We start from the raw sequence: 24,518 nt of genomic DNA on the forward strand, positions 1-24,518 counted from the left end.
TGAATCATTACCAGCTAGAAGCAGCGGTCACTGAGACTTGGACATGAGCTGCAAAGTATAGAATGGTGACAACAATTCCAGTGCCATGCGGACTTTTCCTGGATATGGACTTTTCCTGGACTCCTGCTCCCTGTGACAGATCCTACAGACTGAACTGTGGTTGGGTTGCATTTTTCAGGGATTTGGCATGGTGATGGGGCCAACTTGGACTTGGTGAACATGTTAAGGACACTACTCTTTTATGGATTCTTGCTGTATTGGCCAAGAGTTTGCTTAAAGGCTTTTAATCACTGTAAAAAAAAATAGAAGGCTGGATAAAGAAGATGGGGCACATATACACCATGGTATACTAGTCAGCTAGAAGAAATGATGACATCGGATCACTTGCAGCAGATTGGTGGAATCTTGATAACATTATGCGGAGTGAAATAAGCGATTCAGAAAAAAACAAGAACTGCAGGATTCCATACATTGGTGGGACATAAAAGTGAGACTAAGAGATGTGGACAAGAGTGTGGTGGTTACGGGGGGTGGGGGGAGGGAAGGAGGGAGGGGGGGAGGGGTACAAAGAAAACTGGATAGAGGGTGACGGAGGACGATCTCTCTTTGGGTGATGGGTATGCAACAGAACTGGATGACAAGATAACCTGGAAATGTTTTCTTTGAATGTATGTACCCTGATTTATTGATGTCACCCCATTTAAATAAAAATTTATTTATTAAAAAAAAGAAATTAGTCCAATTAGTAACCTATAATGGCCTCTAATTGCTCAAGTGAAAGAAAGAGTTGCATGTCTTTCACTTTAAATCAAAAGCTTGAAATAAAGCTCAAAGAAGAAGGCATGTCAAAATCTGAAATAGATGGAAAGATAGACCTCTTGCACAAAACAGTTAGCCAAGCTGTGAATACAAAGGAAACATTCTTGAAGAAAATTAAAAATGCTATTCCAGGGAACACACAAATGGTAAGAAAGTAAATCAGCCTTATGCTAACCTGTAGAAAGTTTTAGTGGTCTGGATAAAAGATCAAATCAACCACATTTCCTTAAGCAAAAAACTAATCCAGAGCAAGACCTAACTCTCTTCAGTTCTATGAAGTCTAAGAGAGGTGATAAAGATGGAAAAGAAACTTGAAGCTAGCAGAGGTTGATTCTACAGGTTTAAGGAAAGAGGCTATCTTTCTAACATAAAAGTGCAAGGCAAAGCAGCAAATCCTGGTGTAGAAGTTACAGAAAGTTATCCAGAAGATGTAGCTAAGACAGGCTTACCTTCTTAGGGGCTAATGCAGCTGGTGACTTCAAATTGAAGCCAATGCTTATTTACAATTCTGAAAATCCTAGGGCCCCTAAGAATTTGCTAAGTCTACTCTGCCTGTGGTCTATAATGGAACAGCAAAACCTGGGTGATAGCACATCTGTCTACAGTATGGCTTACTGTATATTTTAAGTCCACTTTTGAGACCTACTGCTCAGAAAAATATTTCTTCCAAAATATTACTGCTCATTGACAATACACATGATCACCTAAGAACTCTGATGGAGATGTACAAGAATAATGTTTTTTAATGCCTACTAATACAATATCCATTCTTCAGTCCATGGGTCAAAGAGTAATTTTGACTATTAAGTCTTATTATTTAGGAAATGCATTTTACAAGGTTAAAGCTGCCATAGACTGTGATTCCTTTAATGGATCTGGGCAAAGTGTATTGAAGACCTTCTGGAAAAGACCCACTGGTCTAGATTCCATTAAGAGCAGTTGTAATTCATAGCAAGAGGTCAAAATATGAACATTAACAGGAATTTGGGAGTGGATTCCAACCCTCATGAATGATTTTAAGGTGTTCAAAAATTCAGTGAAAGAAGTAATTGCAGATGTGGTGGAAATAGCAAGAGAACAGAATTTGAAGTAGAACCTGCAGATGTGGCTGAATTACTTTAACCACATGATAAAACTTTAATGAATGAGGAGTTGTTTCTAATAGATGAGCATAGAAAGTAATTTCTTGAGATGGAATTTATTTCTGATAAAGGTGCTGTGGAGATTATTGAAATGACAACAAAAGATTTAGAATAGTACATAAACTTTGTTGATAAAGCAGCAGCAGGATTTGAGAGTACTGACTCCTACTGTGGGTAAATGCTATCAAATAGCATTTCATGTTACAGACAAATTGTTCATGAAAGAGTCAATCCATGCTGCAAACCTCATGTTGTCTCATTTTAAGAAATTGTTACGGCTACACCCACCTCTAGCAACCACCACCCTGATCAATCAGCATCCATCAACACTGAGATAAGAACCTCCCACCATCAAAGATGATGACTCACTAATGGTTCAGATGATGGTTAACATTGTTTAAAACAATATATTATTTTTAGTCAAGGTATGTACATTGTTTTTTAGACATAATGCTATTGCACACTTAAGTAGACTACAGCAGTAGTTTTCAGGCACTGGTATGTGGTTGAAATAGACCAGCATCAGTACACAGATCAGCAGTTGAAAAGTACTGGACTATGGTATGGTATAGTGCAAACATAACTTCTATATGCACTGGGAGACCAAAATATTTGTTTGACCCACTTTATTGTGATGTTTGTTTTATTGTGGTTGTCTGGAGTTGAACACATAATATCTCTGAGGTGTACCTGTAGATTAGATTTAGAAATAGGTATTACTTTGCTCAAAAACTTGAAAACAATCTCCATAGTTTGAAATGGAGAGAAAACTAATTTGCTATGATGATAAAAAAGCTACTTACAGCCTGTAATCTGTGAATGTGGCAGATTACAAGTAATAGCTTTTTAAAAGCTGAACCATTTTTATATTCTTAGGATAAGCTATGATTATCTCTTCTGGCTTTGTTATCAAAATTATACTAACCTCAGAAAGTGAGTTATTTAGCTTTCTCTCTCATTGCAGTCTATAACTAGTTTGTAGAATATTGGGATATCACTTGCTCTTTGTATGTTTGGTAAAAGTTGCCTGTGTACTTTTAATGATTTACTTATTATTTATATTTTGCAAAGGGGAATAGGTAGGTTGGTAGAAAATCTGTATGGAAGTTGACAGTTTTCATAAATACCAACTTTGGTAGATTGTCAAAATATAATAAGTGAAAAAAAAGCACAATACCAAAAATATGTAAGTTGATATTTCTTTAAATTTTAAATACACAAAAACATCTATGTTCTTTATATATATCTACATATGTGTGTAAAAGTATTTTAATGCACTGGAAAGTATAAAAACAAAACAAATGTAGTGACTATCTCAAGAAAGAGGAACATATGAATGGAACTAGAAATCATTGTTAAATCAGATCTAAACTTTTGATATATATAATTATATTTGAACTTACATACTCTTTAAAATAGACTTAAGCAATACTAAAATATCACCAGTAATCCATTGTAGGTTCTGGGGACATGAAGATACTGGTAGTTCTAATATAAATTATAATTTCTGTATTGTTTGAATTTTTTAATGTCTGACTGTTGAATTTTATCTAATGGCCTTACAGAATCTGTTGAAATGACCTTTAGATAAATTATACTAACAAAAGTGTGAATAATTATTTTTATTGTTAAGTACATTTTATAGGATTTTTAAATCGGGATTTTTAACATGTATTATTTGTATTTTTTGGTACCTTTCCCAGGTTGTATGACCAAAAACTAGTTTTGTTTTATTATTACTCCGCTCCTGAAAGACTTCCAGTGTTTCTTTGTGCCCTGCAGAATAAATCCAGGACTTTGAGATTTACATTAACATCTGTCTAAATTTGACCCCATCTTTATTGACCAGTTGTATCAGAATCTCTCAAGCACACAGCCTTCTTTTCTATAATTGATCTCGCTTTCTCTAAATTGTCCTGAACACTAACTCCACCTCAGAGTCTGTTTCCCAATGAATACAAAATACAGTTAGTAGTTTGCTACATTTCTATTACAGCCCTTATCTTTTTGTGTTCTGTTTGTATAAATATATGTATCTTATTCCCCTCTTGAACTATGGCTAGCTCAAGGGTAAGGAGTATTTTTGTATCAATACCACCTAACACAGCAACAGCATTCTCATTCTCAGCTTCAGCAGGAGATACACACACAACCCCACTCCCCCTACCCCCACTCACACACACAGAAGCTAACTGAACAAATTTACCAAATATAAAAATTATTTAATTTAGAGTTTTAAAGATTTTATTTTAAATGTTTTCCAGCTTTCAGACAAAATGGAGACAAAGAAGAATATAGAGGTATTTAAAATTTCTGTCTTATGAGATTATGTATTATGTGGAGGTAAAGGAATATTTAAAATATATAGATGTAGCTATAGACAAAGATAGAGACCCCTAGGAGAGAGAGTTGGGAACAGGTATAGATGCTTTCTTCTTCTGCTTAGTCTATTTCTGTATGTGTAGCCTCGCTAAAACTATTGATCATTTGAGCTGTATCAAATTAGTTCTGAAATATAATTTTGTTTTGCTTTTGGATTTTGCATATGATTATGCCAGGGCTCTTAATTTCAGAGAAGCAGATAACATGAAGATTTTTTTCTTAGGTGGGATAAATATTTTTTCATTTATTTTCATAAAAAGAAGTAAAATAACTAACTAGTGATAGTTAAGTATTTGTCTTCTGTACTGTATGAGACTACTAAACTGAAAAGAGTGAAGTAATTACTCTTATGTGATATTTCCTCTTTCTAGGGTTGCAACTTCCCAGGATTCAAAACAAATGAGCTTACTCAACTACCCAGACATTTGGATGCTGAACAAATTTATCTTTTTATTTTAAAAGCTCATAACTTTGATGTATGTAAATACTATTTTATTTTTATTGTATGATAAATTTTGAGAATATGACTACACCCTGATTACCAAAAAGCAGTGTATTAGATTTTCTGTTCCTGCTTCAGCAGTCTGAGATTGCCAGTATGGGTGGGCTTTGCATGTGACTGTAGCAGGTATTTTCTCCTCTGTCTCCCTGCTCTGTCAGCTTGTGATATTTTAGCTTGCTCATTTTGACCCCAAAATAACTTATTTTGACCCACAAATAACTTATTATTCCCTGTAACCCACCTTTTGAGCCTCCAAGTGTCTGAGGAATTTTTGAGTAGTATCCCCACAGGGTCACTAATTGATGAAAAATTACAGGCATAGGAAGGTAACTGGATCATTGTCCATTGGTCTAGTGGGTTGATGGTTGGGTGGTTACTGGCATTGATTTTCCAAGGTTTCTATTTCCTGGAGGCTTAAACAATGCTCCTTGTACTCTCAGCCAAATTTCCTTTGGACAGTTCCTCAAAATGGACTTGGCCCCTACTAGGCTCTCTTCCCCATCTGTCATCCCAGGCTTAAGGTAGCTCTTTATTTCTCAATACAAAATTCCTGTTGTTTTCTTTCCTACTGTAATCTTCTATAGTTCATCAGAAGGATAATCAACCATTAAACTGGGCTGAATCCATTCCAGCCATTATTTCCTGCCCTTTTTTTACTCTCTTCAAGATGAAGGAAAGTACATCTCTTCAATGTTCTATCTTCAAGATGCATTGTTTCAAGAAGTAGACTGTGATTGACTTAGTTGGATCTCCTGTTTGCCCCTCAGTTAGGAAACCACAGGCCACCTCAATTTACAACTCTACCTAGAACCATTCAGTAATGACACTCTATTATTTTCTATGCTAATGCAAATGTTTTTCAATTTTCTTTTATATCTTATGGAGTTTTGATGAGAGAGAAGGCTTAGTCTGCCTTATTTATTAATCTAATCACATGACCTTATTTTATGCAGAGAAACCATGGATGCTAATTGTAGTTATGCCTATTTATTTGAGCATATTTATTCCTTTTCCTATGTTTTCCAAATTGCCTCAGGATATAGGACTTTATTGTTTTAAAAATAAATTGATACAATTATTGTTAAGATAATATTATGAATGTTCTAGATCAGGGGTAGTCAACCTTTTTATACCTCCCACCCACTTTTGTATCTCTGTTAGTAGTAAAATTTTCTAACCACCCACCAGTTCCACAGTAATGGTGATTTATAAAGTAGTGAAGTAACTTTACTTTATAAAATCTATAAAGCAGAGTTACAGCAAGTTAAAGCATATAATAATAATTACTTAACAAGTACTTTATGTCAGATTTTTCTCTAAGTTTGGCAGAATAAATGTTTATAAAACAACTTACTATAGTTAAATCTATCCTTTTATTTATACTTTGGTTGCTCCGTTACCACCCACCATGAAAGCTGGAACACCCACTAGTGGGCAGTAGGGACCAGGTTGACTACCACTGTTCTAGATCATCTATAATATTTTTTCTAACTCTCATACTTTTTTTGTTCTAAGATAGAAATACATTTTAACTATGGATACATCTACTACAAATCACATGCCAATCACATAAATATGTCATAAAAGTTGCAGATTTGAGGAATTTTTAGTATGATTGACTTGGAGGTTGCTGGCATAATTGAAAGAAATAGGAAATTGAAAAGTGGTAGTAGATATGGTCAGTGGGGATGGAAGAGGAATATGACCAGCAGCTAGATTTAGGACATTATAAGTTGTGTATCAAAGGCATATCTGGTCATTGATACCCAGTATTTTGTTTAATAATATCCCTACCTGATATTAAAAACAAATTTAAGTAGGCTTACTAGAGCATGTACAATGCAATGGCATTAAAATAAATAGAGGATGAAATTACAGTGAAGAGAAAGTAAGCATAGAAAAATAAAAATAACAGAGGAAAGGTTATTTCTGCTTACATTACAGAACAATGATAGTCAAAACAGCATGGTATTGGTCTGAAAAATAGACACTAGACCATTGGAACAGAATTGAGAACCCAGAATTAAAACCACTTGTATATGGGCAAATAATTTTTGAAAAAAGAGCCAAAAATATACAATGGAGAAAAGAAAGCCTCTTCAATAAATGGTGCTGGGAAAATTAGAAAGCCACATGCAAACAAATAAAACTAGATTACAGTTTGTCCCCATGTACAAAAATTAATTGAAAATGAACCAAAGATTTAACTAAGTATAAGATCTGAAACAAATTATATAGAAGAAAATGTAAGTACTAAACTCATGGACCTTGGTCTTAGAGAAGATTTTATGACTTTGACTCCATGGGCAAAGGGAGTAAAGGCAAAAATAAATGAATAGGACCAAATCGAACTAAAAAGCTTCTGCACATCAAAAGAAACCAGCAACAAAATAAAATGCCAGCCAATCAAATGGGAGATTATATTTGCAAATGACAGCTTTGACAAGGGTTTACTATCCAAAATGTATTTTAAAAACTTATACAACTCAATACCAAACAAACAATCCAATTAAAAACTGAGCAGAGGACCTGAACAGATACTTTCCTCATGAAGACATACCATATTTCTCCATGTATAAAATGCCCATCTTAATTTAGGTGCCCAAAATTTGAAAAAAAAAAAAAAAGTATTACATAAAGTTATTAAACTCAAGTTTTATACATCATAAAATTCATACAACTCCTCACCTGCACAAAAAAGCAGGAAATGCAAGTAAAAAAATCTACAACCACTATATAAGATGCACCTAGATTTTAGACCTCAAGGTTAGATCTTCTACATGGGGAAATATGGTACTAATGGCAAACAGATACATGAAAAAATGCTCAACTTTAATAGGCATTAGGGAAATGCAAATCAAAACTGCAATGAGATGCCACCTCACACCTATTAAATGGCTGTTATCAATAAGAAAAGTAATAAAAAATGTTGGAGAGGTTGTGGAAAAAAGGGAACTCTCATTCACTGCTGGTGGAAATGTAAACTGGTACAACCACTATGGAAAACATGTTGGTTCCTCAAAAAATGATGAATAGAGTTACCATATGTCCCAGCAATTTCATTTATGGGTATCTACCCCAAAATCTTAAAAACATTTATTTGCAAAGATATATGCACCCTTATGTTTGTTACAGCACTATCCACAGTGGCCAAGATGTGGAAACAACCAAAGTGTCCTTCAATAGATGATTGGACAAAGCAGATGTGGTACATATGAACTATGGACTACTCAGCCATTAGAAAAAACGAAATACTGCCATTTGCTACTACATGACTAGACTTGAGAATATTATGCTAAGTGAAATAACTCAGTCTGAAAAAGCTAAGAACCATATAATTTCACTCATATCTAATATATAAAACTGAAACTCACTGACAAAGACAATGGTATGGTGGTTACCAGAGGAAAGGGGATGGAGGAAAAGGTAAAGAGGAGCAAACATATGGTGACAGAAGAAGATTTGACTTTGGGTGGTGGGCACACAATGCAATATACATATATGTATCATAGAAATCTACTCTTGAAACTAATATGGTCCTATTAAACATCACCCCAATAAATTTATTAATAATTTAAAAAAAGAATATGATAAAAAATGAAATACTAACAATAATTTAGAAGGATTGAATTTATGGATCCGCAAGTTGGAAAGAGAAAGTTAAAGGGTTACTGTTATATGCTTGAAGGTGTAGGAATCCGTTGAAATGACTGAGTTCCCCTAACCCCGTTCAAACACCTTCCTATACATACAGTAACAGATTAAGTTTCTTGATGAAGTAAAGTGTATATTATCCCCTGTATCATGCAGAAAAGAACCTTGGCTAGAGATGATGCTCAGTAAAAAATTTTATTGAATTAAGTGTAAAAAGGGCTTATATTATATAAATAGATATAACAAGAAAGCTAAGTCATAAACATACTTAAAATTTTAAATAGACATTCCAGAGAACATTAGAAGCAATTTTTTCCAACCTACAGTCAATAATAAGAAAAAAAGTTCCAAGTCAGATATCTGTAGGTTTTACATTTAAATGAATCAAAAAAGTATCACGGGCCTTGACTGGTTAGCTCAGCGGTACAGCATCAGCCCAGCAGCATGTGGAATTCCCGGGTTCAATTCTCAGTCAGGGCACACAGGAGAAGCACCCTTCCCCCTCTCCTTTCCCTCTATCTCTCTCTACCCCTCCCACAGCCAAGGCTCCATGGGAGCAAAAGTTAACACCGGCGCTGAAGATGGCTCCATCACCTCCACCTTAGGTGCTAGAATGGCTCCAGTTGCAACAGAGCAATTCCACAGAAGGGCAGAGCATCGCCCCCTGGTGGGCATACCGGGTGGATCCCGGTCAGGCACACGTGAGAGTCTGTTTGCCTCCCCTCTTCTCACTTCGGAAAAATTCAAAAATGAAAAAAAGAGTGACGTCACGGAAATGGCGCCGTGAGAAGCGCGTCTGACAGATCTCCCCAAAATCACAACAAATTTATCAACTAGAAACAGAAAAATTTATCCCCGGAGCATTCCGGAGTTCCACACAAACTGAAAGCTAAAGGACTGTTATCACTTGAATCTGAGAGACGAGGGTGTGGAGGAAGCTAACTACTGCAGGGACGTTCATTCAAGCCGCAGAGGGAGTGCGCCTGTGGTGAGTCAGCCCACACTCGGGAGCGGCAAGCAGCCGCTGGCGCGCGCCCGGTCCAGTTGCAGAGTGAGCACCGCTAACGTTCCCAGCGGCCCGCGCACTGCGAGTGAGAGTCCCCAGCCACCGGTGCCTGGAGCACCCCATTCGCATGCATGCCCTGGGCATCCCACACGCCCAGAGCGCCCTACTGGCCCGCACACCCAGGGTGCCCCATTATCCTGCACCCAGTGTGCCCCAGCCACCAGCGGTGGGGCGAGTGGGAGAGGCACCAGGGCGGTCTTCCCTACTTGGGAGATTCTCTCCGTGGGCGGGGCACCTCACCCAGCCATTCAAGCTAACAATCAAGCATTGGGGGAGGGGTGCGCAGGCAGCCTGGAATACCTTCGGGAGCACAGCTGCGAACCCAATCACTAAAATTAGCTTAACCCATGAAATCTGCGCACCCACGGGCTCTAATTGATAAGATCTCTCTCAGTTCAGCGATCCAAGACAAGAGGCATGATATTTTTTAGTGCCTCTCGCTAAAGGGGTGGGGGCAACTTCTGATTGATAGAGCCTCCATATTCAGGGATAAACGCTAACAAGAGGGACTTGGCAGATAATAAGATCTATACTACACTAGTCGCAAGCAGAGACTAGTGCCGCTTCTTCCCAGCCAAAATAGGCTACAAAGTGTGGAAAGCCTGGGTTGAGTGGTCCAACTGAATGCTAGGCGCTGAACAGTCACCTTGACAACAATTGACTCCCACCCCCGCCTGATTACACTGGAGGCCCTGACTGTCAGAGCCTTTCCCAAAGCCTTGCGCTGAGTGGGGATAGAGTGGGGATTTCCTAGCTCTTTGAGCCTCTTACTCCCCAGGCAGAAGCAGTAGCAGCCTTATAGCTGGATCACCAGGCTGCTAATTCAGGAAGGGGGGACTAGGAGAGAGACTCCAGGAAAGCAAACTCTCTCATCGTTGGACCCTGCAAACGCCAACAAGCCTTGACTACCAGCAAGACTAAAGCCAATTATATGACATTGCCATAGAATCCCATCAACTGCAAATCCCTACCTAAGTGTGACACAGGGGCAGAGCCTGGGATACAGAGTCACCGACCAGAAAGAGGGAGAGAAAAGAAAAAGGAAGAAGTTAACCTCTCAAAATCAAGAAAAATCCACAGACATTACAACTTGTTCCACTAATTTTTTTGTTGTTGTTGTTTGTTTCTTCTATCTTATTGCCTTTATTATTATTATTTCTATTTCCTCCACCTCGGTCCTTCTATTCTCTGCCCATCTTATGCTTCCCTTTTCTTGAACTACACTACCCATGAGTGTTACATTTTATTTCTTTTCTTCATCCTCACCCTCCTTTAAGGTTATACTCCAAAACACTTAACTCTCACTCTCTCCTCTTTTGTTTTTGTTTTTTGTTTTGCTTTATTTTGTTTTTTTCTCTTTCTTTTTTTTCTTCCTTCGTTTTTCTCTTTTTCTTATTTTTTCCTTTCTATTCGTTTTTTCTTTTCTCGTTTTACTTTTCCTCCCATTTAATCCTCAATCATGAACAAATTAGTTAATTTGGGACTCAAGGTTTTTTTTTTGGTTTTATTTTTCTTTTTTGCTTTTGTTTTTGTATTTTGTTTGTTTTTTTGTTTATTTTTGTGGCATTTTGGGTACTTTTTACGTTGCTTTTTAACTCACTAGCATTCCTCCCAACCCAAGGTCTCCATTGTATTTAGTCTTCGCTTCACTTAATAAAACAGATTTTTACTTATTATTTTTATTTTTTTCTTCTTTATTCTTCTTTTTTTTTCTCCTTTTTTCTGGTTCCCTCTTATCCCTCTCATTATATCTCTTAGTCTACCATCACTTACAAGCAAATCATTTTATGCTTGTCTAAGATTTTCTTCCTTTTTTTTTTTTTTTTTTTGCATTTAGTAGGTCCCTACTCCCTTTTTTTTCCCCTTGAACTCTTCACCCCAAATCAGGCCCTCCATTATAGGCAGTTTTAGTTCCATTTAGCATAATAAAATTCACAGGTCATCACGATATTTCCCTGAGGAGGGAAAGAAGAAAGAAAAAAGGGGGAAATAATAAATTATTACTGTTTTTTTTTTTGTGGGGTGTTTTACCTTTTTTTTTTTTTTTTACTTTTTACTCTTTATTAATTCTAATTAGTGCTATCAACAAGACCACCCTCAGATGCCAATAAGAAAGAGGAAATCGAATATTATGGATACAAAAGAAAGAGAGGTAACACAAATAGATGTGGAAAAACCTATGGAGAAAAGACAACATATTGGAAACCTTGGAGCTAAATGACAGAGAATTTAAAATAGAAATCTTAAAAATACTCAGAGATATACAAGAAAACAAGAAAGGCAATTTAGGGAGATCAGAAAACAACTCAATGAACAAAAAGAATATATTACCAAGGAAATTGAAACTATAAAAACAAATCAAACAGAAATGAAAAACTCAATTCACAAGCTGAAAAACGAGGTAACAAGCTTAGCTAACAGAACAGCCCAGATAGAAGATAGGATTAGTGAAATAGAAGACAAACAACTTGAGGCACAACAGAGAGAAGAAGAAAGAGACTCAAAAATAATAAAAAACGAGAAAGCCCTACAGGAATTGTCTGACTCCATCAGAAAGAATAACATAAGAATAATAGGTATATCAGAGGGAGAAGAGAAAGAAAATGGAATGGAGAATATACTCAAACAAATAATAGACAAGAACTTCCCAAGCCAGTGGAAAGAACTAAAGCCTCAAATTCAAGAAGCAAACAGAACACCGAGTTTTCTTAACCCCAACAAACGCACTCCAAGGCACATCATAATAAAGATGACACAAACCAATGACAAAGAAAAAATTCTCAAGGCAGCCAGGGAAAAGAAGAGTACAACATATAAAGGAAGGCCTATTAGATTATCATCAGATTTCTCAGCAGAAACTCTACAAGCTAGAAGAGAGTGGACCCCAATATTTAAAGCCCTGAAAGAGAGGAACTTTCAGCCAAGAATACTATATCCATCAAAGCTATCCTTCAAGTACGAAGGAGATATAAAAACATTCACAAATACAGAAAAGATGAGAGAATTTATCAGCAGAAAACCCCCACTCCAGGAAATACTAAAGGGGGTTTTCCAACCAGATTCAAAGAACAAAAGAAAACAACACCACAAGTAACAGCTCCACCAAGAACACAATAAAACCAAACTTAAACTGTGACAACAAAGGAAAAAAAAGGGGGGGAGAGGATGGAGATTAACAGTAGCAAAGGACGATGAAGTGCAGAAATACTCATAAGATAGGGTACTACAATGAATATGGTAGGTACCCTTTTCATTACTTAATGGTAACCACCCTTGAAAAAACCACCACAAAAACACTTGACTTAAAAAAGGTAGCAACAGAGGAAAGAAGTATGGAACACAAACAAACAAAAACAAATGATAGAAAAACAAAAGAGAAGAATCAAACTAGATACAAAACTAACAGAAAGCAATTTATAAAACGGCAGTAGGGAACCCACAAGTGTCAATAATTACACTAAATGTAAATGGATTAAACTTACCAATAAAAAGACACAGAGTAGCAGAATGGATTAAAAAAGAAAATCCAACTATATGCTGCCTACAAGAAACACATCTAAGCAACAAGGATAAAAACAAATTCAAAGTGAAAGGCTGGAAAACAATACTCCAAGCAAACAACACCCAAAAAAAAGCAGGTGTAGCAATACTCATATCTGATAATGCTGACTACAAGACAGAAAAAGTACTCAGAGACAAAAATGGTCATTTCATAATGATTAAAGGGAAGTTGAATCAAGAAAACATAACAATCCTTAATATATATGCACCAAACCAAGGAGCACCAAAATATATAAGACAGCTACTTATTGACCTTAAAACAAAAACTAACAAAAATACAATCATACTTGGAGACCTCAATACACCGCTGACGGCTCTAGATCGGTCATCCAAACAGAGAATCAATAAAGATATAGTAGCCTTAAACGAAATACTAGAACACCTGGATATGATAGACATCTACAGGACACTTCATCCCAAAGCAACAGAGTATACATTTTTCTCTAGTGTACATGGAACATTCTCAAGAATTGACCATATGTTGGGCCACAAAGACAATATCAGCAAATTTAGAAAAATTGAAATTGTACCAAGCATATTCTCTGATCATAAAGCCTTGAAACTAGAATTCAACTGCAAAAAAGAGGGGGAAAAACCCCCCAAAATGTGGAAACTAAACAACATACTTCTAAAAAATGAATGGGTCAAAGAAGAAATAAGCGCAGAGATCAAAAGATATATACAGACAAATGAAAATGAAAATACGACATATCAGAATCTCTGGGATGCAGCAAAAGCAGTAATAAGAGGAAAGTTCATATCACTTCAGGCCTATATGAACAAACAAGAGAGAGCCGAAGTAAACCACTTAACTTCCCACTTAAGGAACTAGAAAAAGAAGAACAAAGACAACCCAAAACCAGCCGAAGAAAGGAGATAATAAAAATCAGAGCAGAAATAAATGAAATAGAGAACAGAAAAACTATAGAAAAAATCAATAAAACAAGGAGCTGGTTCTTTGAAAAGATCAACAAAATTGACAAACCCTTGGCAAGACTCACCAAGGAAAAAAGGCACAGGACTCAAATAAATAAAATCCAAAATGAAAGAGGAGAGATCACCACAGACATCATAGATATACAAAGAATTATTGTAGAATACTATGAAAAATTATATGCCACCAAATACAACAATCTAGAAGAAATGGATAAATTCCTAGAACAATACAGCCTTCCTAGACTGAGTCATGAAGAAGCAGAAAGTCTAAACAGACCAATCAGCAGGGAAGATATACAAAAAACTATTAAAAACCTCCCCAAAAATAAAAGTCCAGGCCCAGACGGTTATACTAGCGAATTCTATCAAACATTAAAAGAAGACTTGGTTCCTATTCTACTCAAAGTCTTCCAAAAAATTGAAGAAGAAGCAATACTTCCAAACACATTTTATGAGGCCAACATAACCCTCATACCAAAACCTGGCAAGGATGGCACAAAGAAAGAAAACTACAGACCAATATCTCTAATGAATACAGATGCTAAAATACTAAACAAAATACTGGCAAACCGAATACAACAACATATTAAAAAAATAATACATCATGATCAAGTGGGATTCATCCCAGAATCTCAAGGATGGTTCAACATACGCAAAACGGTTAACGTAATACATCATATCAACAAAACAAAGAACAAAAACCACATGATCTTATCAATAGATGCACAAAAGGCTTTTGATAAAATACAACATAATTTTATGTTTAAGACTCTCAACAAAATGGGTTTAGAAGGAAAATATTTCAACATGATAAAGACAATATATGATAAACCATCAGCCAACATCATATTAAACGGCATAAAACTGAGGACTTTCTACCTTAAATCAGGAACAAGACAGGGTTGTCCACTCTCTCCACTCTTATTTAACGTGGTGCTAGAAGTTCTGGCCAGAGCAATCAGACAAGACAAAGAAATAAAAGGCATCCATATCGGAAAAGAAGAAGTAAACCTATCACTTTTTGCTGATGATATGATCCTATACATCGAAAACCCAAAGGACTCCACAAAAAGATTATTAGAAACAATAAACCAATACAGTAAGGTCGCAGGATACAAAATTAACATACAGAAGTCTATAGCCTTTCTATATGCCAACAATGAAATATTAGAAAATGAACTCAAAAGAATCATCCCCTTCACGATTGCAACAACAACAAAAAAATACCTAGGAATAAACATAACAAAGAATGTAAAGGACCTATATAACGAAAACTACAAGGCATTATTAAGAGAAATAGAAAAAGACACAATGAGATGGAAAAATATTCCTTGTTCTTGGATAGGAAGAATAAATATAATTAAAATGGCCATATTACCCAAAGCAATATATAAATTTAATGCAATTCCCATCAAAATTCCTATGAGATTTTTTAAAGAAATGGAACAAAAAATCATCAGATTTATATGGAACTATAAAAAACCCCGAATAGCCAAAACAATCCTAAGGAAAAAGAATGAAGCTGGGGGCATTACAATACCTGACTTTAAACTATATTATAGGGCCACGATAATCAAAACAGCGTGGTATTGGCAGAAAAATAGACACTCAGACCAATGGAACAGAATAGAAAGCCCAGAAATAAAACCACATATATATGGTCAAATAATCTTTGATAAAGGGGCCAACAACACACAATGGAGAAAAGAAAGCCTCTTCAACAAATGGTGTTGGGAAAACTGGAAAGCCACATGCAAAAGAATGAAACTCGACTACAGCCTGTCCTCGTGTACTAAAATTAATTCAAAATGGATCAAAGACCTAAATATAAGACCTGAAACAATAAAGTACATAGAAGAAGACATAGGTACTAAAATCATGGACCTGGGTTTTAAAGAACATTTTATGAACTTGACTCCAATGGCAAGAGAAGTGAAGGCAAAGATAAATAAATGGGACTACATCAGAATTAAAAGTTTTTGCTCAGCAAGAGAAACTGATATCAAAATAAACAGACAGCCAACTAAATGGGAAATGATATTTTCAAACAACAGCTCAGATAAGGGCCTAATATCCAAAATTTACAAAGAACTCATAAAACTCAACAACAAACAAACAATCCAATAAAAAAATGGGAAGAGGACATGAACAGACACTTCTCCCAGGAAGAGATACAAATGGCCAACAGATATATGAAAAGATGCTCAGCTTCATTAGTTATTAGAGAAATGCAAATCAAAACTACAATGAGATACCACCTCACCCCTGTTAGATTAGCTATTATCAACAAGACGGGTAATAGCAAATGTTGGAGAGGCTGCGGAGAAAAGGGAACTCTCATCCACTGTTGGTGGGACTGTAAAGTAGTACAACCATTATGGAGGAAAGTATGGTGGTTCCTCAAAAAACTGCAAATAGAACTACCTTACGACCCAGCAATCCCTCTACTGGGTATATACCCCAAAACCTCAGAAACATTGATACATGAAGACACATGTAGCCCCATGTTCATTGCAGCACTGTTCACAGTGGCCAAGACATGGAAACAACCAAAAAGCCCTTCAATAGAAGACTGGATAAAGAAGATGTGGCACATATACACTATGGAATACTACTCAGCCATAAGAAATGATGACATCAGATCATTTACAGCAAAATGGTGGGATCTTGATAACATTATACGGAGTGAAATAAGTAAATCAGAAAAAAACAAGAACTACATGATTCCATACATTGGTGGAATATAAAAACGAGACTAAGAGACATGGACAAGAGTGTGGTGGTTACCAGGGGTGGGGGGGGAGGGAGGACATGGGAGGGAGGGAGGGAGAGAGTTAGGGGGAGGGGGAGGGGCACAGAGAACTAGATAGAGGGTGGCGGAGGACAATCTGACTTTGGGCGAGGGGTATGCAACATAATTTAATGACAAAATAACCTAGACATGTTTTCTTTGAATATATGTACCCTGATTTATTAATGTCATCCCATTACCATTAATAAAAATTTATTTAAAAAAATAAATAAATAAATAAAAAATAAAATTTAAAAAAAAAAAGAAAAAAAAAGGATAAGTATCACAAAGGTGGAAGGAGGCTAGGAAGGAGAGGACCATTTTACTTTTTAAGCTGAGTTTAGGTTTCTTTTTTTTTTTTCCAATTTTCAATTTTTGGTTGTTTTCAGTAACTTTAAATTTTCCTGAAAAAAGGAAGTTAGTGATACTAAATATAATCAAAACTAACAACAGAAGTAATCATGCAATTAGTTTACACTAAAAAGCATTTTGTTTGAAATTTGCAAATAATTTAAGCAAAAGTATTCCACTTCTCCCCATATTTCAGTTTTCTCTTTTCTTTATGTTTATGTACTTTACATATGTTCTTTGTAATTAAGAAATACTAAATCTAAGTTGATGCTGTTATCGCTGTTATCAATGTAAGTGGCCTGTGAAAGAAATGCCACCACAGATACATGATAAATAATCAATAGTAATAAATAATCATCATGGTATAAAAGTTTGCATAATGTGTTTTTTTTTTTTGTAGACTTGTCCTCAAAGAACAGAAATTTATACCTATGTATTTTATTTTTAAAAAATCTTGAACACTACTACATCTGGCATTTAAAAACTTTTAGCTGAATAATATAAAATGATTTATTGAATATGCCTGCTTAAACTAAGATTTATAGTCTGTAGCAGTCATGGTAAATAGATTTAACCTTATGTGTCAATTTTGATCAATTGCCTAAAGAGAGCACTATGTTTAGATAAGGTCTAGAGTTATAATGCGGTTCATTGGGATAGAATTTCACAATTGCTGATATCTGTCTTCAGTAGAAAAGGGAAATTGTAGCATATCGTTGGATTTTTGCTCTTCTTGGCCTAGCCTACACTGTCCTTACCATAGGTCCTAGCCAAGTGTGGTTACATTAGCATACAAAATGTGGCTAATACAGCAGAGCTGCATTGTTTTATTTTATTTATTTCAATTAATTTATATTTAAATTTAAAAACTGACACTTGATTAAGTTATCAAAAAACTTTCAGTTAAGGTTAAAACAAAATTACAACCATGTAGTATTTTATGATCTAAAAACTGATATAGTATTTATGATGAAAATGTGTTTCAGATGTTTCTGTAAGTGTTAATTATACAGTATATTTCAAAGACCTAGTACCAAAAAAGATTGTAAAATATTTCATTAATAATTCTTTATTTATTATGAAAATGTGTTTCAGATGTTCTATAAGTGTTAATTATACAGTATATTTCAAAGACCTAGTACCAAAAATGATTGTAAAATATTTCATTGATATAATTATATAGTAAAAAGATCATGTTTTTATTATATTTGGTTAAATAAATGTTAGTAAAATTAATTTCACCTTTTACTTTTTTAAGTGGCTACTAGAAAATATATTATTACACACGTGGCTCTACATTAAACTTATATTGAACAGTGCCAGTCTATAACCATTGAACATACACTCTTTACAAAGCCTATTTATTTACGTTGCCATGTTTTATAAGGTATTTTAATTTGATCCCTATTTGTCTTTTTTTTTAATAGGAAAAATTTTTTAAAATCTGGAGGAGTCATTTTCTTTCAGAAGCCTCTATTGCTCTTTTGCATGATTCCTTTTGGTGGTGGTTTCTCCATAAATTTAAGGTATAATGCTATTTCTTAAACTTGTTTAGGTTTATTTTTAGCATAATTTGTTTTTAGTAGTGGTAGTATTGGTACAAAAACATTTTTTGGGATCCTTCCACAGAGCTTGGTGTTTTAGTATGCCACATTTCTTAGAAATCCTGTTTGAAATCTAGAGTTCTTTTAGAGCAGGGGTCCCCAAACTTTTTACACAGGGGGCCAGTTCACTGTCCCTCAGACTATTGGAGGGCCAGACTATTAAAAAAACTATGAACCAATCCCTATGCACACTGCACATATCTTATTTTAAAATAAAAAAAAACAAAACGGGAACAAATACAATATTTAAAATAAAGAACAAGTAAATTTAAATCAACAAACTGACCAGCATTTCAATGGGAGCTATGGGCCTGCTTTTGGCTAATGAGATGGTCAATGTGCTCCTTTCACTGACCACCAATGAAAGAGGTGCCCCTTCCGGAAGTGCGGCGGGGCCGGATAAATGGCCTCGGGGCTGCATGCGGCCCACAGGGCGTAGTTTGGGGACCCATGTTTTAGAGGATTAAGACCTTAATATAGATTTCAAAGAACCTAGGTCTTCATTTAATCAGAGAAAGATTAGTTAAATCAGACATTGTAGTGAATAATAGTTATAGCTTTATTCAATATTATCATGTGTGGATAAACAGAAACCAGTGCAAACCAGTGACATTGAAGGAGGTTTTCATTTTGAAAACAGTCCACAGAGCAGATAGAGAGGGATTCCTCACTTGATTCAGAAAGGTAAAACTCTTATTAGGATTAAAAAGAGAAAAATGTGGGTTTCCAAGAAACAATGAGAGAATGGAAATAAGCAGCACATAAGTCTTACATTAGAAAATACGAGAGCCTAGAAAACAAGGTGAATATAAATGACTGCTGTGTAGCCTCTGGATCTGGGAGAATGGAAAACAGAGCAACCCATGGGATCATGGTCGAAGCATTAAGAAGATATGCCATCCATTCTAAGAAGCCTGCAAATGTACTCAACTCTCCACCTTTCCCCAGCCCAAATTATCCCCAGGAAACTGCTTCTATGTCCACTCCAAAATTTCATACAATGAAGAAATGAATGTTACCAAATTTATATACAAACTGTTGGGTCAGTGCTTTAATGTAATTCTCAGTAAGACTACTGGGAGCTGAATAGGGCATCAGAAGTGCCGTATCAATTCTATAAAGATAATTACCTAGGGAAATGTGTGCAATCAGGGGAGTTTATTACCTTAATTTTTTTTTCTAGATCTGGATTCCAAATTTGTATTTTTCCATGATAACAAAGAGAAACTTTACTTTCCCACTAAAGCTGTTAGGATTATAATTAATGAGTTTTAGAAGAAACAATCTAGCAACGTTTCCAGAAACTGTTTTGTCAGGCCATAGAGTATTTTATTATTCTGAACAAATATAGATTTAACACAAAAATATTAATGCCCCACTACATTTATAAGATTATTCTTGGAATAACAAGGCATTGGATTTTTTTTTCATCTTTAAACTATTTTCTAGCAATTACTGGCTTTCTGAAATTAAAATGTAATAATTTTAAAATATGATAATTTAATAACATTTTTAGTATCATTTTTGATTTTCTGACATGATTTGAGGGTCAGTATGATTCAGCAGGATCAGTATTCTGCTAGTGTTGGAGGGGGAAATTTAGGGATCTAAATCCAATTGAAGCAAATAATCCATGATTTAACCAGAACAGTTCCTTGTTCATCTGTTTTTTGTTGTTTTTTTAAACCAACTATTAAAGTAACTATTTAAAAGGAATTTTAGAAGTTAGTGTGCAGGGAAGTTGTTAGGACCTTGTGAACACCAGTTATATACCGAAATAAATTTTGCACACTACTGCAAAACAACATATTTTGAATATTGTGGACCAGTGTATATTTATTTTTTAATCTCATCCCCCTAAATAAGGAGGCTTCAACAGAATATTCAAGAAATGTAGCAAAAGCAATGCCTTTGATATACAATTAGGCAAAAGCCACACATTTAATTTTATTTTCATCTACTTTGGCTGAGGAACACTGAAAATCTTACAGGCCAGTTGATATCCACTTTTTCATGCTCTGTTACCTAAGCTTGAGGCAGCAACAGGCTCTAGGACTGGCTGGAAGGTCTTATGAGTCAGGGTAGAATATGTAGCAACTCTTGCTCCCTTAATGACATATGACGTATTATTTCTGATTGGCTGATCATTTGGCACCTAGTCTCTGTGGGTTATTCACCAGTGTTTTAATACTTGTTCTGTAGACTACCATTGATGTAGGTCTATACATAGCATATGGGAAAGCAAATCCTTTGCTCCATGTAAAGTATTGTCCCAGTTTCCACCACTCATAGAGAACTACCGCTGCCTATACGTAGCAGTATCTCTTCAGGAGTATCATTGGGATCATTAGCAGATGAAATGTAGCCAGTCAAAATTCTGTTTACAAGGGACTACCAGACTCCAAATATCAAAAGCAGCATTGTAGCCCTTTTGCATAAGACCTCAGGTGCTACAAAGTTTGCAGTGTAGCATGAAAAGAAGTCCATTTTCTTCTTGAAATTGTTTGGAAACCCAAAATCACAAATCTTCATGGAGTCCACATGGCTGATTTATCCACATTTATCCACATTATTTATCCTAGTAATCCACATACATTACTAGGTTTAAGATTACAATGAGCAACTCCTTAACAATGAAGATAGTCAACTGTCTTAGTTATTTCAAACAGTACATCACTAACTTCCCATCTGAGAAACATTTTTGGTTTGAGAATATGCTCCAGTAGCTTTCCTTTTTTCATCAAATCCGTAACAAGATAAACATCTCCACCATCATCATAAACATCCTTTAAAGTGAACATGTTGGGGTGTTGTTCATAGTACTTCAAAATTTCAATTTGTTCTGAGGGATCTCTCTTTTGTCAATGATCTTCACTGTAAATTCCACACGGGTGACTGTGTGTATGCCTTGCTTGCGAACAGTATAGGAGCCAACACCAGTATCTTCTTTCAACAATTATACTTCACCAAATTTTGCACCATTTTCATTTATCTGATGCACTTGTGATAGGAGTGATTTTATATTCTTCTACAATGAAATATAAATATATAACATATATTTTTTGCAATTTTTTAAAAAAGTGTCTTTTGAATTCCTCAACTCCTTCTAAACTCAGTCTATTTGCTGGATTCCTTTTGAATAACATCCTTAAAACACTCTGTGCTTCAGAAGAAACTAAGGCATTCCAAGTTTTGCTCTTAATATCATACTCATGGTCTCATCTCTGTCTTTACCTTGAAGTGTCAGTGTGCCAGCAAACATAAGCACACCATATGACTATCACTCAGCACCCTGCGAATAACCTCTCCTGCTTACTACTTCAGAAGCCATATACTCCACTGCACCATAAAACAAGCTGGCCTTCTTTTCTTCATTTACTGATTCTCTGCAGAGTCCAAAATCTGTTAACTTGATATGTCCTTTTTCATCAAGCAAAATATTTTCTGGCTTCAGGTCTCTATACACAATTCCTAATTGGTACAGAAGATCTAAACAACTGCTAATTCTGCAGGTAGAATTTCACTCTTCCTCTGTAAACAGAACCTCTTTGGATAATCTTGTGAAGATAGCTCCTCGCCTAAGAAAATCCAATATTAACTACAGCTTCCCTTCAGTCTGAAAGGCATAATGAAATTTGACCATAAATGGATGATTTACTTCCACCAGTACATCCCTCTCCATCTTTGTCTGAACTCTGTCTTGAACTTTTAAAAAAGTGTTTTTTAATACCTTCATTGCATAGAGCATACTAGCTTCAGGGCCAGTCTTTTTAACAAGAAAAACTTTTCCAAAGGATCCCTGAACAAGAACACAAGCAAATCAAAACATGCAGGGTCTGCTTTCTCATATCCTTCCTTAACATGCTGAATAGCAGGAATTTCTTTAACAATTTCTACTTCTTGACAAGAATCTGCTTCTCCCTTTTCCACTGGCTCATCAATCATTTTAAGACGATTGACCTGTGTTGTGCCTGGAACCCCCACACAGCAAGGGAGTGTCAGTGGAGATTCCCCAGCCTGGAGTGATTAGGGTTTGGGAAAGAGGGGCAGGGGTAGATACGGAGAACCCCATGGTAGGGAGTCGGAAAGAAAGGAGGGACGTGCTAGACGGGGAGGGTTGAGGGAGACAGAGCTCATGTGTTTTGTTCATTGCATTTCATCTCTGTATGTACTTCCAAGAGGGTTTATTGTTAAAAGTATATGTATTGAAGTCAGTGAACTATATTAATAACGTGACCTCTTAGGTACCAAAATTCACCAAATAACTGTGGTGTGACACCAACACATTTTTGTGTGGAAATAGGACCACTTCTTGCATATTTCAGTTTCATTAGGTAAGCTTCTATTTCAAGCTGTACTACATTTTCAGATGAACACAAAACACAAATTCTGTCTATGTTATGTCCCACTTTAGGAAAAATAAATAATACTGATTTTATAACTAGAATAAAATAAAACTCTAATTTACTTATTTAATTGAATTACCAATAATGTAATATAAGAAATACTCTAGAATATAGCATGCGTTGGCAAGCTGACTCTAAAACTTATTTCAGTAATTGTTGTATGATTAATATAAGAGCCATCATTTGAAATTCAGGACTGCATGATGCTCATTCCACTATAGTAACTGATCTGCTCTTTAAGAATAGATAAAATTATTGACATTATGCAGACAGATTCCAATTTTAAATTGTAATATTAACTATTTTAATTTTGCACATCTTTTATTTTTTAAGCCTGACAAAGAAAATCAAGATTTTTTATTTGACAGAATTTCAGAAAGTTATGTGACACTTTTCATGAGCATACCTCTAAGTCGAAAGGATGCATTCTTTCAGGTAAACATAGAAATGAACTGGTTACACTAGTTATTTTTGTAGCTAATGAAATAGAAAAAGTTATTTTAATCTAAACACATATGAGAACACATTTTGTTACTTTGAAAGCAAAATTTCCTGAAATAAAGTAATGATACTATTTTAAAAGTAATGTCCCACACTCCAGAATGTTGTATTTCCTTGACTAAAAGTCATAATCTCCTTAGTGTGATATAGGTATTTAATAATTTGAAAATGATTGACTTATTCTATGTAAATTATTGGTTTGTCTTATATTTATCTATAAAATTATCAATTTTTTTCTTTACAATGTATTTTTTTATCTAAGAGGACATGAGTTTATGTTATGCCTAAAGACTAAGTATCTGTTACAGTAAAGAACAATTAATCAATTTATTAATCAAATGTTTGTTTTACTTTTCTGTTATATTAACTAACGAATAGGGTTGATTAAAATAATTTATGTTTTTGAATAAAGTTAGTGAAGAAGGTAGCAATTTTATTGGATATTTTTAAATTTAAACATTCAAATACTTTATTGTGTTGACATTTATCTGTAAATCAGAAATATATAAATGTTTTATAGTCATTAAATGTTTCTTTTCCATTGGGTAAAACAAACCTAAAATAAAAATAGTTAATATCCTTCATATATAAACCTAAATTACCAAGATTGTTCAATATTGACCTATCTTACCCACAAACATACACATGCTGTGTCACAGAAGGAAACCAGTAGTGAACTTGGAATGTTCCAGACTAGGCTTCATGTCTGGAACCTGTGCTAATTATCTAAGGATCTTGTTAAGACAATCAGTGTCTCACTTCCACAGCTGGTTGTCTCTCAGATAAAGAGGATTATCAGATTC

General features: G+C 35.2%; 1 protein-coding gene and 2 pseudogenes across 1 annotated transcript in view; 1 reads left to right on the top strand and 2 right to left on the bottom strand.

Annotated features, from left to right (window-relative positions):
• The window catches only part of FAM227B (family with sequence similarity 227 member B), a 265,178-nt gene that overhangs the window by 58,321 nt on the left and 182,339 nt on the right, over positions 1-24,518 (top strand). Inside the window, exons 6-9 of the mRNA XM_066276688.1 lie at positions 4,226-4,261; positions 4,715-4,819; positions 18,632-18,730; positions 23,548-23,649. Coding sequence (XP_066132785.1) covers positions 4,226-4,261; positions 4,715-4,819; positions 18,632-18,730; positions 23,548-23,649 — 342 coding nt within the window. The remainder of the gene's footprint in view (positions 1-4,225; positions 4,262-4,714; positions 4,820-18,631; positions 18,731-23,547; positions 23,650-24,518) is intronic.
• Positions 20,982-21,761, bottom strand: LOC136333905 (ribosomal protein S6 kinase alpha-6 pseudogene; annotated as a pseudogene).
• Positions 21,793-23,139, bottom strand: LOC136333907 (ribosomal protein S6 kinase alpha-6 pseudogene; annotated as a pseudogene).

This window comes from Saccopteryx bilineata, chromosome 4 (assembly GCF_036850765.1).
Source record: "Saccopteryx bilineata isolate mSacBil1 chromosome 4, mSacBil1_pri_phased_curated, whole genome shotgun sequence".
NCBI lineage: Eukaryota > Metazoa > Chordata > Mammalia > Chiroptera > Emballonuridae > Saccopteryx > Saccopteryx bilineata.